Source organism: Rhinopithecus bieti, unplaced genomic scaffold (genome assembly GCF_001698545.2).
Source record: "Rhinopithecus bieti isolate Rb0 unplaced genomic scaffold, ASM169854v2 scaffold_12667, whole genome shotgun sequence".
Lineage (NCBI taxonomy): Eukaryota > Metazoa > Chordata > Mammalia > Primates > Cercopithecidae > Rhinopithecus > Rhinopithecus bieti.
Genome location: NW_016807256.1, coordinates 184496 through 200340, shown reverse-complemented (window position 1 = coordinate 200340; position 15845 = coordinate 184496). Strand labels below are relative to the sequence as shown.

At 59.6% G+C, this 15845-nt stretch overlaps 1 protein-coding gene across 9 annotated transcripts; it reads right to left on the bottom strand.

Moving 5' to 3' along the window:
• Nucleotides 1-15427, bottom strand: HCFC1 (host cell factor C1). Of its 9 annotated transcripts, none has more exons than XM_017880743.1 (25): nucleotides 15279-15427; nucleotides 14828-14988; nucleotides 13932-14140; nucleotides 12926-13010; nucleotides 12247-12353; nucleotides 10946-11125; nucleotides 10513-10872; nucleotides 10024-10184; nucleotides 9278-9475; nucleotides 8732-8956; nucleotides 8489-8593; nucleotides 8021-8240; nucleotides 7624-7766; nucleotides 7331-7469; nucleotides 6899-7119; nucleotides 4772-6248; nucleotides 4313-4476; nucleotides 3220-3796; nucleotides 2568-2888; nucleotides 2307-2434; nucleotides 2077-2214; nucleotides 1540-1725; nucleotides 986-1286; nucleotides 287-350; nucleotides 1-108 (listed from the first exon to the last, which is right to left on the bottom strand). In XM_017880743.1, exons 1-25 carry the CDS (start codon nucleotides 15321-15323, stop codon nucleotides 69-71), a joined length of 5955 nt encoding a protein of 1984 aa, XP_017736232.1. In that variant the 5' UTR covers nucleotides 15324-15427; the 3' UTR covers nucleotides 1-68. The 9 variants fall into 9 exon arrangements, with proteins under 9 accessions (XP_017736232.1, XP_017736233.1, XP_017736226.1 ...); XM_017880744.1 differs by having other exon boundaries at nucleotides 2316-2434; nucleotides 2568-2885; nucleotides 3220-3664; XM_017880737.1 differs by having other exon boundaries at nucleotides 2316-2434; nucleotides 15279-15426.
• Between the last annotated feature and the right edge of the window lie 418 nt (nucleotides 15428-15845).

Sequence of the window (15845 nt, the reverse complement as noted above, 5' to 3'; positions counted from 1 at the left end):
TGGGCCCTGGTGGGTGTTCCTGAAGCAGGGGGGTCTGGAGAAGAATCCAGGGGCTGGTCAGCTTCCTCTCACTGACCATCGGCCTTAGATTTCTTTGGAGCAGATTTCCTTGGAAGGCAGAAAAAGGAAAGAGAAAGTTAGTGTGGGCCCCGCTCCACTGGAGGCCCTGCCAGTGCAGGGCCTGGTGTGGGGCCAGTTACGGGCCCCCAGTCATTTGAAGAGAGGCTGAGCCCAGCTATTTGCACCCCCCAGCCTCGAAGGTTCCTGAAAGGGGCTTCCTGCTTACATTTCTGGAGAGGACATGGGCCGCTTGTTGGCCGGCTTGGTGCCAGAGCTGTCTTTACTGGTTTCTGGAAGGAAAGAGAGAGATGGGTGAGCAGCACTGTAACAGAACAAGAGCAAGGAACACATGCGCCCTGCCCGCCCGCAGAGCCTCTTGGTGCCACATGGCATGACCAGCAGCTGGCAAGGGTGGGGCACCTGCCCTGTGGGTGGTCACCTTTTACGCCACACCTTGGGACCAGAACACACCATCACTCGCTCCCCTCTGGACGTAGGTTAGAAACCCACTCAGCTCAGCTCAGCTTCCACCTCTCACTGTCCTCCCATGTCCCAGAGCCCAGGAGAGCTGGAGTAGAAGCATGACCTGACAGGAGGCAGGCTGGCCTCCACCCTTCACCTGCTGCACTCCAGGGACGTGGGACATGCTGTTTTCAGGCCTGGAAACCTACACTTTCATACCAGCTCTCTCACTGCTTGTCCCCTCAAACATCCTGAGGCAGTGTCCCCTGCACCTCCAGGCCCGGAGCTGGGTCCCCTGCTCCACTCGATGGCTGCCCCCATGGGGGGCTGTGTGCACACCAAAGGAAGCAGGGAGACACCGCACATGGGAAGAAATCTCAGGTGGTGACAGTTCCTCCTGCTGCACCCAGCTTCCTGTGCCTTCCCTAGAAGCTGCCTGAGGAGTCCCACAAAGGACACTCACCCTGTAGCCACCTCACTTGTGTGGCCGGGCCATAGCCCTTCTCATTGCGGGCGGCGATGCGGAAGATGATGGCGGGCTTGGTGGTGTAGTCGATGTGGGCGTTGGAGAGGCTGGAGGACTGCACCAGGCAGGAGGGGCTGGGCCCACAGTACACCCGCATGAAGGCCAGCTGGGCCGGGGTGGAGCTCTTGAGCTCGCCCCCAGCCTGTGAGCTCTGAATGGCCAGGTACACCGAGTACTCGATGATCTTGCCGGAGGTCACAGAGGGTGGCTCCCAGGTGAGGTGAGCACCGTCCGGACTCTAGAACCCAGGGGGTCAGGTCAACAACAGAACAGGCTAGAAGCTTCCATAACTGATCATGGTTCCCATAAGCCATTTTCTAACACAGTAGAGATATTCCATGTCATAGTTCAAGGGGCTTCAAAGAGATCTTCCCCCAAGTGGAAGGACTAAGACAAACTGGGACTCAAAACCTAGCCCTCCTATCCCCCCCCGGCCACCTCATGTGCAGGAACCAACCAGGGACAGACGGACACCCGATGGCAAGACTCACTTTGCTGATTTTAATGGCACAAGGGGCCCCTGGGAAACCAGGCAGACACGTCTTAAAGGCTGAGATTTCGCTGAAGGGCCCCCGGCCACAGGCATTGATTCCGGCAACACGAAACTTATAGGCTGTGCCTGGCTGCAGCTCCTGCTTCTTTAGCTGGTTATAGTCGGGGACGGTGCCCGAATCATCCTGGGAAGAGAGGAGTGGCATGAACTCCACTGTGGAGAAGGCAGCTCTGAGCCACCCCAGGAACGTTGCAGGTCCATGGTGATTACGGGCCAGAGGGAAAAGAGGTCAGCGGTGGCTGGCCCCTCACAGCAAGGAGGGATGTGGCAAGGCTGACTGTGGCCAGGTACTGGAGGGAAGGAACCAAAGCTCTCCTTTTCTGCTGCTTCAGGGGGGATGGTCTCTGCCCACCTTCCTCAGGCTTCCTGGCTACTCAGCTTGGCCCAAAGATGGAAGAGTTTCCTGTAAGCCCCGCACAGGGCGGTGGAGCCAAGATTCACCCACTTGAGGACATCAGCACCTGGGGACACTTACGTCTGATGGGACAGCATCATCTGGTGGCAGGAAATAGTGTGTCACCATTACATTGGTGCCCTTAATGACCCCTACATCAAACCACTGGTTCTCCTTCTTCATGGGGGCTTTGCTGGGTGGGGGTGGCAGGTCTGGCTTCTGGAAGACAGAATCGGTGTGACGAGATCAGGCCTTCAGTACCCAGAGGCAGTGCTGCCCCCCAGGCCCTGGCCTCAGGAGCCCCAACACACCCGACTCACCACACCCAGGGACTCGATGCCATTGGCCACTTCAGTCAGGGTAGCTGCAGCCTGCAGCTTGGCTGGGCTGGCCACCACAACCGGCTGGGGGGCCACAAATGTATTGGATGGGGCCAGGCCTGGGAAGAAAGAAGGTGTCAGCAGGAAAGACTCTGGAGACCTGGCTCCCAAGTGGGACTGAGCCTCCCATCCTGCCCTCACCTCCCTGGGTGCCCCTACCACCCCAGCACCAATTTGCCCTCAGTCGCTTACTCTCAGTGGCCGTTGAGGGCAGCAGCGCCACAGTGCTGGGGACTGTGCCGGCAAGCTCATTGAGGCAGTTGCTCTCAATGGCCGGGTCGTTGAGACTGTCGGCAGGGGCCAGGGCCTCAGTGGGGAGGTGGTGATGCTGCTGCTGGGCCTGGGCCTCCTGCAGCTGCTGCTGCTGCACCAGGGCAGCCAGCTCCTGCTGTGTCAGCACAATGGGGATGGTGGTGGCCTGGCCCTCCTGACCCTCGGCTGACAGGTGCCCCAGCTCTGCCTGCGTCACGGTTGCTGCTGCCTCGGAGGTGTCCATAGGCTCGCCAGTGCCTGCTCCAGGGTCGAGAGAAACACTACTCACTAGGAAGGCTGGCTGCAAGCGGGCAGCCCGGGCGGAGGCCCCAGAGCCTGTCCCAGAGACCCTGTTCACCTCCCACTGTGCTCCACTGTAGGCTAAGCCCTGGCTGAGGGGCCCTGTCTGTTTCCCGGGCGCTAACCCCGGCCAGCCTGTGTTACATGGCAGTCCCTACTACCTGGTCTGCCTGGGGTCCCGTGCCTGTCCTGCCCATCACATCTGGCTCATGCCACGCTCGAGGGAAATGGGCTCCTCTTCGCAGGATGTCTCCATAGCCTACTGCTCCCCCAAGGTGGCACCAGTGCTCACCCATGACGGCCTGCTGCGCGGCCTGGAGCACCGCCTGGATGGCCAGGGCCTGGGCTTCCTCCGTGGCTGCAGCCTGGGCGGCTGCTTCTGCAGCGGCAGTCACTGCCAGCTCCTCAGGGGTGAGCCCCGTTACCATGAGGGTGGTGGTGCCAGCCTGGGCCTCGGCCATTAGCTCTTGGGGAAGTGATAACTGGTCTACTTCGGACTGCGCGGGTGGGGGTGGCTGGACCACCACGGTGGCCACCACCGCAGAGCTGGCAGACTCCTGGCCCGAAGATGGCTCCCCTGTGCTGCTCAGATCCACGGCGGCTGGGAGCTCAGGGGTCTGGGAGGCTGACAGGACCTCAGTGGACTCCCCCATCAGGGCTGTGGAAGCCGATTGTAGAAGCTGCCGTGGCGGCAGCTGCTGGCGAGGCCCTGGTGACACCTGGAGTTCCTCTGGGGGCTGCAGGATGTCAACAGCAGAGAAGGGCATGTCAGAAGTTTCTTTGTTGGCTATGGTCACTGTTATTTTGGCCGGGATGGGGACTTCAGTAGTCAGAGCCCTTGGGGCAGTCTCAGTCATTGATGAAATCTTCTAGAAAGGGAGAGAAGCCCCTGTCAGAGGGGAGGAGAGGGGCCAGAGCCAGGCAGCAGGGCTGAGAAGCAAGCCAGCCTTCACCTTTCCTTGTGGGCCTAAGTTTTCATTCTTGATGGGCTAGCTCGAGTCCCTGTTATATAGGGAGGGAACAGTGGTTCTCCGAGCAGCATGAGGACAAAGGCCCTTGAGACCCCCGGTCAGGTTTAACCTGTCCTCAGTCGTCCTGGCCTGGACAAATGGGCACTCAGATCCCCACCATGTCTTATACAGGCTGCGGTGAAGTGACACGCGATGGGAACCAGTCACAGAAATAAAAGCGCCCCAGGGATGTGGGGGACGGTGAGGCTCCTGCCTCCTGCCACAGCAGGCACCGAAGCTGCCCTTTTATGGTTCGGAAAAGGGACCAGCAGCGGCCCCATGCCTGGTACAAGAACGACATCTGGTGTTTAAGTGTGGAACTGCACGGGCATAGGCGTGGAAGGCAGGGAGGAAAACGGCCCCCTGGGCTCTTACCGGCACGGAGGGGCCCGGGACCGGCGTGGACTGCGTCACAGTGGTCACAGCCCGCGTCAGTGTGGAGGACACAGTTGTTGTGATGGCACTGGAGCTGGTGATGTTCACGCTGTCGCCCTGGGTGCTCTCTACCTCTCCCTGATCGCTGGCAGCGGGTGGGGGGTCTGTGGGGGCGACAGGCAGGCGGCTGCTCAGCAGAAACCCCCCAGGCCTGCACTTGGCTTGACCACCACAGACTTCCTCTGCCACCAAAGGGAGGGCCAGAGAGTGCAGGACGGGCTCCTGGAGACCTCCGTCTGCTTCAGGTATAGCCAGGACGCCCCAGCCCACCCCACTGGTAAATTGGGCACCAAGGAGCCTCACTGGCAGGCTCTGGGCGGACCCCCGCCACCGCTGTCTTGGCCTCTCAGCCTGTGGGGCTGGGACACCATGAAAGCCAAGCTATCCGCCTTCACTCACCTTGGTTTGAGCTCATGTTGGAAGTGACAGTGGTGGCCGTGTGAGTGGTGCCCGTCTCGTGGGTCTCACAGGGGGGGTTGGAGCACACCCTCTGCGTTGGGAAAGGAGCCAGCAGCGCGGTGCCAGCCTGGGGGGTGACGCTGGGCGCCGCCGCCACCTCTAGACCAGACTCCAGGGTCCTGTGGGAAGAAGTGGCGTCGGGAAGCAGGGCGCCCACGCTGACTGACATGGTGGTGCCGGTGGAAGTGGTCTGGTGTGTCTCACAGGGGTGACCAGCAGGGGGCTGTTGCCCACCCTCGGGCTGGCCCGTGCCCCCGTTTGAAGTGGCGGTGGTGGCTGTGTGGGTGGTGCCCGTCTCGTGGGTTTCGCATGGTGGGTTGGAGCACACCCTCTGGGCGCTGCCTGCATTCGAGGTAGTGGCGGTGTTGGTGGTGCCTGTCTCGTGGGTCTCACATGGTGGGTTGGAGCAGACTTGGGTCACGGTAGCCGAGGGGCACAGCAGTGCCTCCAGGGCCGTCACAGTCACCGTGGTGCTAGGTGAGCCACCCTGGAGGCTCTCGCATGCAGGTGCCGTGCGGGGCTCCCCAGCACCCATGCTGGAACGGGCCATGGCAGCGGTGTTGGCCACATGGCTGTGGCGCCCCGTGGGCAGGTCCTTGCTGCCTGGGCTGCTCAGCCTGACTTTGCTACTCAGAGGGGCCAACTGCACAAAAGCAGGGCCACGGCCCCCAGGTTCCCGTGCCATGCTTGGCCCAAGGAGTGGGCCGGCCGAGCACGGGGCCCCGGTGGCCATCACAGTCATGGTGGTGCTGGTCGTGCTGGTCTGGCGGGTTTGGCACTGGGGCTTAGAGCCCTGAGCTGCCTCTAGCGCCCCAGTGGCCACACTGATCCGGATCACGGCAGGGGTGCCGGCTGCACAGGCCCGACGGGCATCTCGCTGGTGGTTGGCGCCGACACTTGACATGGCTGTAGTGGCAGTGTTGGTGGTGCCCGTCTCATGGGTCTCGCAGGGTGGGTTTGAGCAGCCATGCTGCCCGGCCATGTTGGAGGTGGCGGTGGTGGCGGTGTTGGTGGTGCCCGTCTCATGGGTCTCGCAGGGTGGGTTTGAGCAGACTCGAACCACACTACCATTCTGCTGCCCCACAGTCGAGGTCACAAGAGAAGCAGCTGCCTCCTGTCTGTCACAGACGAACTGCACTTGGGTGGGCTGGGGGTGTCCCCCAAGGTTAGCCACAACAGTGGTGGTGGCTGTGTTGGTGGTGCCAGTCTCGTGGGTCTCACAGGGTGGGTTGGAGCACACCAAGGTGACAGTGCCAGGCTGCACATCACCCTGGCCTGAGTCGGCGATGGTGACTGTGGCAGTGGGCTGTTCTGTAGTCGGGGAGGCCAGAATGGACACAGGGAGGTCGTGCACAGGCTGAGCCTCCACCCCACTGGGTGCCGTGATCAGAGTTACCTGGGTGGGCTGGGACACGGGCTGGGGAGACATACGAGGAAGAGAGTTAGTGCCACAGCTGGCTGTCTGCCTGTCCCTCCCACTGTCCTGCACTGTCACCGCACAGGCTGGGACCACTGACCACTTCTCAATGGCCCTGGCAAACGTAAGACCCACTTGCCCCTGCCCCCAAGACACTGACTTGCTCAGACGCCAAGGAAGAGGCACCACTTTGCCTCAAAGGCAACTAGGATGAGGAAGAGGCTCTGTGGGGACAGGGCAAGGGGAAGGCAGGAGCCTGGCTGGAGTCAAGTCCTTTGTCAGAGAATGGAAATCTCCCTCAGTGGTCAAAGGCCAACAACAAATGTTTCAGCGTTTTCCTTAATACATATGAAGAGAACACCGCACACACGTGCAGACGAGCTGCGGTGTCCTCTAGAACACAGCGAGAGGAAGAACTCGGTGTTCAAACACCAGGCATGGCCAAAACATGACGGCCAAACCACAGACTATGACACAGGGACCATGTGACACCAGGAAAAATACCCCAGGTGAGGAAAGGCCTGCCATGGCTGTGCCCGGCAGCAGTGCGACACCAGGAAGGAAAGGCCTGTGGCTGGACGGTGTGAGCCTCATGTGCTTCCACTTGTGTGGGGTCCCTCGCCCACACGTGCCCTCAGGCCCTGCCCTACCTGCATGGTGATGGTTGGGGTCGTGAGCCCGCCTGCCGCTGTCAGCGTGGTCTGTGCGGCAGACACAGTAATGGCAGTGGGGTTGATCACCTGGCTTGAGAGGGTGGCGATGGTACCCAAGGTGGTGATGGGCGTGGCCAGGGAAGCACTGGTGCTGTGGCCCCCCGCCCCGGCAAGGCTGGTGGAGACTGTGCCTGTCACTGTGCCTAGGGTCGTGACACCTAAAGGAAAGGAGGCAGAGTTGGGCCAAGGCTGCTGCTGTCTCCTTCCCAGCGGCTCCTCCCACACAGGCTGGGGCACTCTGGAGCTGCTTGCACAGACGGCTCGGGAGAGAGCAGCTGCTGTGCCCCCCAGCTGTGCCACAGGGATTGGAGGCCAGCCTGCTTCATTATAATCTAGGGGCAGCAGGGGCCCTGGCCTGTGGGTACACACCTGTGGTGCCTTTCACAACCAACGTGGTGACAGCTGGCTTGACAGCGGAGACGGTGACGGGTGTGACTAGGCGAACACCCCCCATGGGCACAGTGCGGAGAATGGTGCCTGGCTGTCCCGGGGCCCCCTTAAGCACCACCTGGAACACCAGAGGAAAGTGCCAACAACGTCACCACCAGGCTGGTGGATGCCGCCAACGCTGCCCCTCCCAGGCCCGTCGGGAGGACCTGCGTGGCATGCTGGGGTGGACTACACTAGGACACTGGACTGAGAGACGGCTGGGAGTGCCTCACCTGCGTCACTCCCTGCTGCCCATGACCAGTGGCAATTTTGGGGACAGCAGTGATGATTTTGGCAGGTGCTCCAGTTCCTGAAGTCATCACCTTGGTGGTGATGATGGTGATGGGGGACTTGATGCCAGGACTGCTGGTCACACCTGGATGGGAGAGTGGGGGCCCAGGGAAGACAGGTTCTGTGAGGGCTGCCCCTGCTGCCCCTAGATTATAATGAAGATCCACAAGTCACAGTCATAGCCCGGCCCATCTCCCCACCAACCTTAGACACCAAAGGTGGCAAGGAGAAGGTAGAAAAGGGTAAACTAAATGGAAACACAGCATGCCTCATAACCCAGACTCCATTTCCCCTCCAGCGAGGACTTGCAGACATCCGTATGTCGGGGGAGGCCCCTACCTGTGGCGCCCGCCTGGGTAATGATAGCCGACATGGGGATGGTTTTGATGATGGTGGTCGTGCCGGGCTTGGTGGTACTGGGGGAGACGCTACTGATGCCCAGGATGGTGGGCTTGGTCCCCGCCCCGCTGGCCTGCGTGGTAGTGATGATGGTGGTGGGCTTGCCATCTGCTGAGGTCACCAGCTTCAGGATTGTTCCCGCTGGCAGAGGCCCTTTGGTCTGAAAGGGGAAAGCAGGTGCATGAGCCGGCATCACTGCCAGGAAGAGAAGTGTGGTCTGGCTACTCTCCGCTGGCAGCCTTGGTGGGTCAGGGAATGTTCTGGAGGCTGTGGGCGAGGGGACTGAGCAGCAGAACTTTCTGAGCCATGTGTGCTCATGGGATCTTCCATGGGCAGGGACGCGAGTTCTTCCTGTGGCCTGGCACCCAGGCCCCCACTCTTGCGTATGTGTAGGGACTGAGAGCTCACCTGGATGATCTGAGTCACAGGACCCGTGGACGCCTGGCCTGTGACTGCTGAAGTCTGAACTGGTTTGGTCTGGACCACCGACATCACTTTGCCCAGATTGGAAATCTAAAAAGGAAGGGATGGAGCAGGGAGTGATCTGGAAACCAAACAAGGGCATGGCCTGGCTGAGACTCTCCTGGAGCTGGCCCAGGGCAGCCAGTCGCCACTGGCAGTGGCTGTAGCCTGGCAGCACCCATCACTCACCAGAGCGCTGCCTCCTGGGACAGAGATGGGGCTCTTCACCAGGGTGATGGTCTTGGTGACCCCACCCACGACTGTGGTCACCACCTGGGCTTGCTGGGCCACTGTCACAGTGCCTGACTTGTGCACTGTGATGATAGGGCGCGTAGACGTGTTGGTGGCGGAGGAAACTGATGTCCCCACCTGGGCAGCTGCAGTCTTCAGCATGCGAGTGGCAGGGTTGCTCACCTGGAGGAGGCAGAGACGAGTGATGGGCCAGGAAGAGAAAGAGATGGGGAAACGACCTGAGAGGTCCACGGCGGGCCCACAGCTCCTGCCTCAACACTCACCTTCCTCCCCCTCCCGCTCCCAAGCCCAAGAACAGCTTGGTTCCCCCTTCCTTTAACAGGCAAGGGAGGAGGCTGAGCCCGCAGGTCTCGCCTGAGGTGGTGATGCCCTTAATGGAGACAGCTTATTCTGCAGCCCATGGTCCAACGGCTAGCTCTAAAGAGCCCGGAGGGAATGACTATGCTTGTTTGATCACAGTGATAAGCCCCGGAAGACGCTCACCATGACTGGCGAGGAGGCCACCTTCACAGTGGCTGGGAGGGTGGTAGTGCCAGGTGTCACAGCCATGGTCTTCACGATGGTGGTGCCCGCTGGGACACTCAGCACCGTGGGTGCCGAGGAAGGGGGGATCTTCTGGGTGGCAGCAGCCGCAGCGGCCAGTGCGGCCATCCCACTCATCTGTGGGCTACTGCCAATCACCTGCAGCGGGCACAGGCATGTGAGGCCAGGTCACAGGTGCCACCCACCTCCCTGCTTGGTGGACCTCAACGGAACCTGCCCAGGGGTTCAGCCCTGCTCTGGGGAGCCTCATCCCGCCAGCATGGCTCAGCTTTCTCTACTGCCAGACCCTGCTCTCCTGGCCCCAGACACGGAGGGCTTCCACCATCGACCATGCACGGCAACCCCCGCGGCAAGAGGCGGCTGGGAGCTCTGGATCCTTTCTAAACACCAGAGTCAGGTCCAGTTCATTCTCATTGGCCTGTGGCAAGCCCAGCTGGCTAGATCCTCCTCTCAGGCTGCAGGACAAGAAAGTCCACGTGACAAATGCCCTTAGACCTTCTAAGCATTAACTTATTAATTCCCACCACGACCTCACAGGAGCGCTGTCCCGTCTGCACGTCCCAGGAGAGAAAGGCGTGAGGTGCGTGGTACCAGAGCCCGAGAGGGATGTGAACCCCTCAGTACACTTGCACCTTAGTCCACTGGATCAGCAGGAAGTCCCACCCGCCCCAGTGACCACTCCTCACCGTCCCCTGGGCACTCTGCGTTGGCACAACCATCCGCACTCCGGCAGGCAGGGAAGTCACGGTGACAGGGGCTTTCCCGGCCTGGCTGGTAGGTCGCATGGTGACCAATGGAGTTCCTGTTGTAGCCTGAGGACCGGTCACTTTGAGAACAGCAGGGACACCTGATGAGAGAAGGGGCCAGCCGTCAGCCATCACCTTCTGCATGACGTCCCTAGTCCCTAGCCCCTTTGCCGAGGCTCAGCAGGCAGCCCTGAGCCACTTCTGTTGGCCTGCTTGTGTGGGAGTCTGGCTCTTCCCTGTGCCCTAAAGGTGATCATCTCCACAAGCGAGGCCAGGCTTTAGCATCCCCCCACGACCCTTGGAGACGAGCCCAAAGCTCCCGGCTGCTGGCCTGCTGTCTAGGCTGCTGTCTCGCAGCCCCTACTTGGCCACTGCCTCTCCCTGGAGGCCAGCCCCCTACTTTCAAATGTCCCTGGTCCCCTGGCTCACCTTGAGTCCTGGCTGCAGTGGGCACAGAAATGGAGCTGCCAGGCACCGTCGGCAAGACCTGGATGGTGGTGGTGGTCGGGGGCGCGGGGGCAGCCTGGGGCAGGAGCGTGATGCCTACTTGGGTCAGCGGCTGCACAGCAGGTGCGGCTGCTGCTGGGGCAGGGCTCTTGGGAGGGTTGGCAGGCACAGATGGGACCGGATTGGGTGTAGGGGAGGTGGCAGTAGCGGCCGTGGCAGGAATGTCATATTTCTGGAGCTGGAGAAGGTAGCTGTCGGCTGTTGCCACTGCCCCCCAGCTCACCTCCAGGGAGTTGGTGTTGGCGCGTACCAGCTGTACTCGGGCTGGGGGTGGTGGCTTTTCTGTGGGAGAACGCAGTTGGTGAGAAGGGGTGGGAGGCTGCGGGAGGAGGGGGGTCGCCTGGGCTGGGCCTACCTGTCTCTAGGTACCAGAGGTCCTTGCAGCAGACCTGGTTGTTCCAGGCCTTGCGGTAGCCGTCACGCCCACTCCAAATGTACAAGCGAGTGTTGATGGCGACTGCACAGTGGCCAGCCCGAGCGCGGGGGATGTTGTCCTCCAGTGTATCCATCAGGATGGTCTCCCAGGCCATGGTATCTGGGGGAGGGCAGACAGGGGAGGTCAGCAGGGAGGATGGAGGAAACCCGCCACCCCTGGTTACCCTTGGTTCTTTTGTTGTCAAGGATGGGAATTAAAATCGAGAAGTTATTGGATTATTACATTAAAAACAACAAAACAAAGAAACCCTTTGTGGCAAAAAGCAACACAAAAAATAAAATTACAAACCACCAATGGCCAACTAAGAAAACCATGAGAAACACAGTCAGAGGTTTACCTCCTTGCCCGTTAAGGAACACTACAACTCACAGAAAGAGACGGCAATGGGGAAGGCGGTTTAGGGAAAACATGATAGAAAAATCTTAAGAAAAAACACACACCCTCACACAGAAGAAATCTAAACTTCAGCCACTGGCGCCAGGGATTTTGATTTTTGGGCCTGCAGCAGCTGGGGCTCAAGGTGACCCGGAGGGGAGCTTCGGCCACCCATCAGGCTTGGCAAAGAGTGGCCTGACCATTCCGTGAGGGCACCACCAGAGGTGCCTATGTGGGCACAGCCTCTGTGCAGGGCAGTTCAGCTGCATCGGACAGCAACCGTACTTCTAGGTTTTCACCCCTAGGATATACACTTGCACACGGGTGGAGACGGTGCAAGGATACTCACGGAGCGGCGCCTGTACAAGTTACAGCAGCACAACCGCAACTCGAAGGAGGCTGCTGCGGGGCAGGGATGTGGAGTGATCTCCAAGATACGGCGGATGAGAAAGGCCAGGTGCGGCCCTGCGTGCGCCAGGCTGCCATTGTTTGTTTTTAAAGGGACCTATAGCTAATGCTTGGATATGAAGAGCCCCTGCAGGGTGGACAGGAAACCACCCACACAGCTGCCTCTGAGAAGCAGAACCAGGAGGAAGGAGGAAGGCCCTGCGCTGTAGAGGCTTTTGCACTTTTGGATGTTGGGCCATTTGGATGGAGAGCTCATTCAAAAAACTCAGAGGCAGAACACTGCTTCAGAGAGCTCTGCCCAATGGATCCTTCCAGTGGATTCGAAAGGGAGCCGCGGGCCCAGCTTGCTCCCCGCACACCCCACACAGCTCTTAGGCTGGGAAGGGCCGGCCTCCTGCAGCCTCCCACAGGCCACTCGGAGCCCGAGGAGGCCATACCCAGGTTGAGACAAGCCAGCGTGTTGGTACACTTCCACTCCTTCTCGTGTGTGGCCACTTTGACGTCATCCATGACGAGAGGCACCCAGCCACCAAACACGTACATTCTGGGAGTGAGGAGGGAAGAGTGGGAAAGGATTGTAGAGTTGGTGCCAAGCTAGAGGCCACCTCTGCTACCCCAGTTCTAGAGCTCGGTCCTCTGGCTCTCCCCAGGAGAGTCCCCAAGGATGCATGAAGCCTCCTGACGTGGCCCTCTCCTGCCTGGTGGCTCAGCCCTCAGGAGAACTGTGTCACCTCTACCACATAAAAGTGCTGTTCGGCTCATTTAAAGCTCACCTTCCTGTTCACAGTTCCTAGGTTCCCTTTAGGACCTGGGCATTCACAAAGACACCCAGGTGCTTGCACAGAGGACCTATAACACTCTGCATCCGAGGGGGCGGAGCCTCACAGGCCCAGGGAGGGTCTCAGACTCAGCTTGTGTGTGGCCCTCTCCCCCCGCATCTGTCTTTCCTTGGTCCCCCAGGGTCGTAATGGAAAAACAGGGCTGCCGAATGCCAGCCCAGCCAGAAAGAGGCATCCTCAGGCCTTAGGGTCTGACAGGACAAAACTGAGTGAGAGCCCTTTGGGGGAGGGGCCACGCCAGTCTAGAAAAGAGAGACGCAGGCGAGCAGCCACTCACTTATTTCCGATGGTGGTTGCTGAGTGGAGACTGCGAGGAAGAGGCGCCACCCCGCTGAGACTGGGCTTATTCCACGTCAATGTGTCTGCAGAGAGACGGAGGAGAAAGGGTTACACAAGCTAGACTGCATACAGGCCGTTCCCTGGATTCAAGCTAGCTCAGGAAGGTAGGATCTGTCTCAGTGAGAGAATTCCATCCCTGGCTTCCCTACAGCCCATGGCAGGCCCTCTGACTGTTGTCATGGTAGCTAGATTCCCGTGTTACCCAGGCGGTTTTGACCAGCCTAGCAATAGCACTCCTTCAGTACATCCTGAGCACCTGCCTTGAGCCAGCACTGCACTCTGTGCTGGGGGAGGAGTGGTGAGCGCACCCCGAACTCTCCATGAAATACGTTCATTGCCATAACCACCTTAGGCTACAGACATTTTGGCAAACACTGTTGGAAATTTCTCTCACAGGAAACTGTTTCTATGGAGTGCCGACTCTGATCTATAGGACAACATCGGCATCTCCTCTCTCCCAGCGGAAGAGGCCTCCGGAGATCCACAGTTAGCAATCTTCCCCAACCACTCCTAATACCACCACCTGGTGACCTGCCCAAGCAGTCCCCGAAGGCCTCACGGTTTACCGCCATCCAATGGTACCACAGCAGTCAGACCAGGATGCAGCACTCCACACACAGTCTGACCACTGACGAGTCAAGGGGGACTAACGCTACCAAGATCCAGATAATTCCATTCTAGAAAGCCTTACTGTCTTATTCTCTTCTAGGCCCACAGACCAATTCAGCCCACTGAGCCAGCACAGGGCAGAGATAACAACCCCAAACCTAGGGACAATGCAGGGTTCCCCACCCTGGCCCACCATGACAAGAGGAAAGCACAAAGCGGTACGCTCCAGCTCCCTACGAGCCCCACCTCACCATACAACAGCGCCACCCATGGGGCCAGCCAAGAGGCAGACCCACTTTGTCCCACGGCTGCTGGGGTGCTACCACCCTGCTCACCAATATCTAGGGTCCACAGGTCCCCCAGCCTGCAGCCACTCATCCCGCCGTAGATCACCAGCTTGGACTTCTTGTTGTCTTTTTCGGTGTAGACCACGGCAGTATGTGACTCCCGGGGTGGTGGTAGGACCCCATAAGTGATGGGGATATCCCAGGCTACCACTCCGGAGCCTGGCCGTAATTCCAGGATATATAAGTCATTCAGGTACCTGACGAGGAAAGATCAGTTACGGCAAGTCTCAACTCCTCACGCCAGAGGCTTCGTTGGATGGCTATCAGTGAGTGGCAGCCTCCCCAGAACACAAAGGGGCTAGGGCCATGGGAGGTCTGAAGTTCTGCTCCGGCTCTTGAGGCAGGGGCTGCCAGAAGCTCCCTAGCATGAATCCAGTTGGAACAGGGGACAGGGTGGATGAGGCTGCACGGCAGCCCCGAGTCCAGACCCAACAGCAGGCCCCCACCATGCACACAAAGCTGGGCATTATACAAGGGCTGCACAGAGCAAGAGGGGGCACCGTCTTGGGACTACCTCCAGACAAAGAGTCCTTGGCCACGGGCCTTGGAAAATACCCATCAGGAAACTTGTAGGCAGCGGAGGCCGACAAGGAACGCGAGCAGCTCTAAGCCGAGTCTGAGAGCTGGGCCAGCCCAAAGCAAAGTGGCTTCCACCTCCGGCTTGGCCCTTCTCCCACGAGGCCTGCTCAGGGTCAGTAGTGATTTTGGAGCCTGAAAGCTCCTGAGAGGGCATCTGGTGCTGCTCTCCCATTTACAACCCACCACGAGAAAGGGACCCAGCTGCGGGGCTCTGCTGTGCACATTCTTTAGGACACCACGGAGCCCTGTGCATGTGAGAGCACACCCATCTGGGGGGTTCCACAGAGAAAAGGACCAAGCCTCACCTCGGAATGTTGTTCTTTGGGTCCTCGCTATCATTGGCCAGACCCCCAAACAGGTAGCATTTGTTGCCCACAAGGGAGAAGCTGTGCCCAAGTCGAGGACATGGAGGGGGCCCATTTTTGGGCGTCTTTGCTTTGAGTCTCTTCCACTCCCACCGGCTCGCCTGCAAAATCAAGACCTGGAGACTGAACCGTGGGATGAGAAGGCCACCACCGGGGGCCCAGGGCAACTTGTGGTGGAGGAGGAAATGGCTGGGGGTGAGTTCGGTGCCTTGCTGGAGCAAGAAGGTCCTGGGTCTCGGGCCCTGCCTTCTCCTGAGGTGGGCCAAGTTCAGAGCGGCCTTGGCAGACTCTCAAGCATCCCTTCCACCTCCCAGTTGCCTCAACCCTGAAGCTACTACCATCAGGTCACATGAGGCCAAGGAGACAAAGTGAGAACCTGGAGTTGCTTTACCTGGAGCTCGTAGAGGTCATTGCTGTATTTTCCATACTCCACCATCCCGCCAAACACCAGGAGGCGAGTCCCATCACACACGAAGCCATAGGCTGCACACCCAGGGGGAATGTCCCCCCTCACGGCTGGGATGAACCACTGGTTAGTTGCTGGGGAACAGAAGGAGGCAGAAGTCAGAACACCCAGGAGCCCCATTCCTCTCATTCCCCAAATCTGCCAACCGTCAAGCTTGGTGAGAGGGGCTGAGCCAGCACCATTCCTGCAGGCACTCTAGCAACTCCAGCTGCGCTACCTGGGCCATCTTCCAAACCCCTCGACTTCAGGCCACTGCAAAAGAGCCTGTGACCACCCTGCTTCTAGCCAAGGTCATCTTAATGAGTGGGAAGTTACTGTGCAAGATCCCTCGTCAGCTACTGGGAATCTAGCCCCTGCCTTCCTTCCCTAGCACTCAGTGATCAGACATGAACTTCTCCCCAAAATACCCTATTGGTGGGCCTGTGCTCCTCCTCTCTGGAGCCCACATTTTTGTCCCTTCATCACAGGATCAGGAGAGCCAGAGCCCAGAGC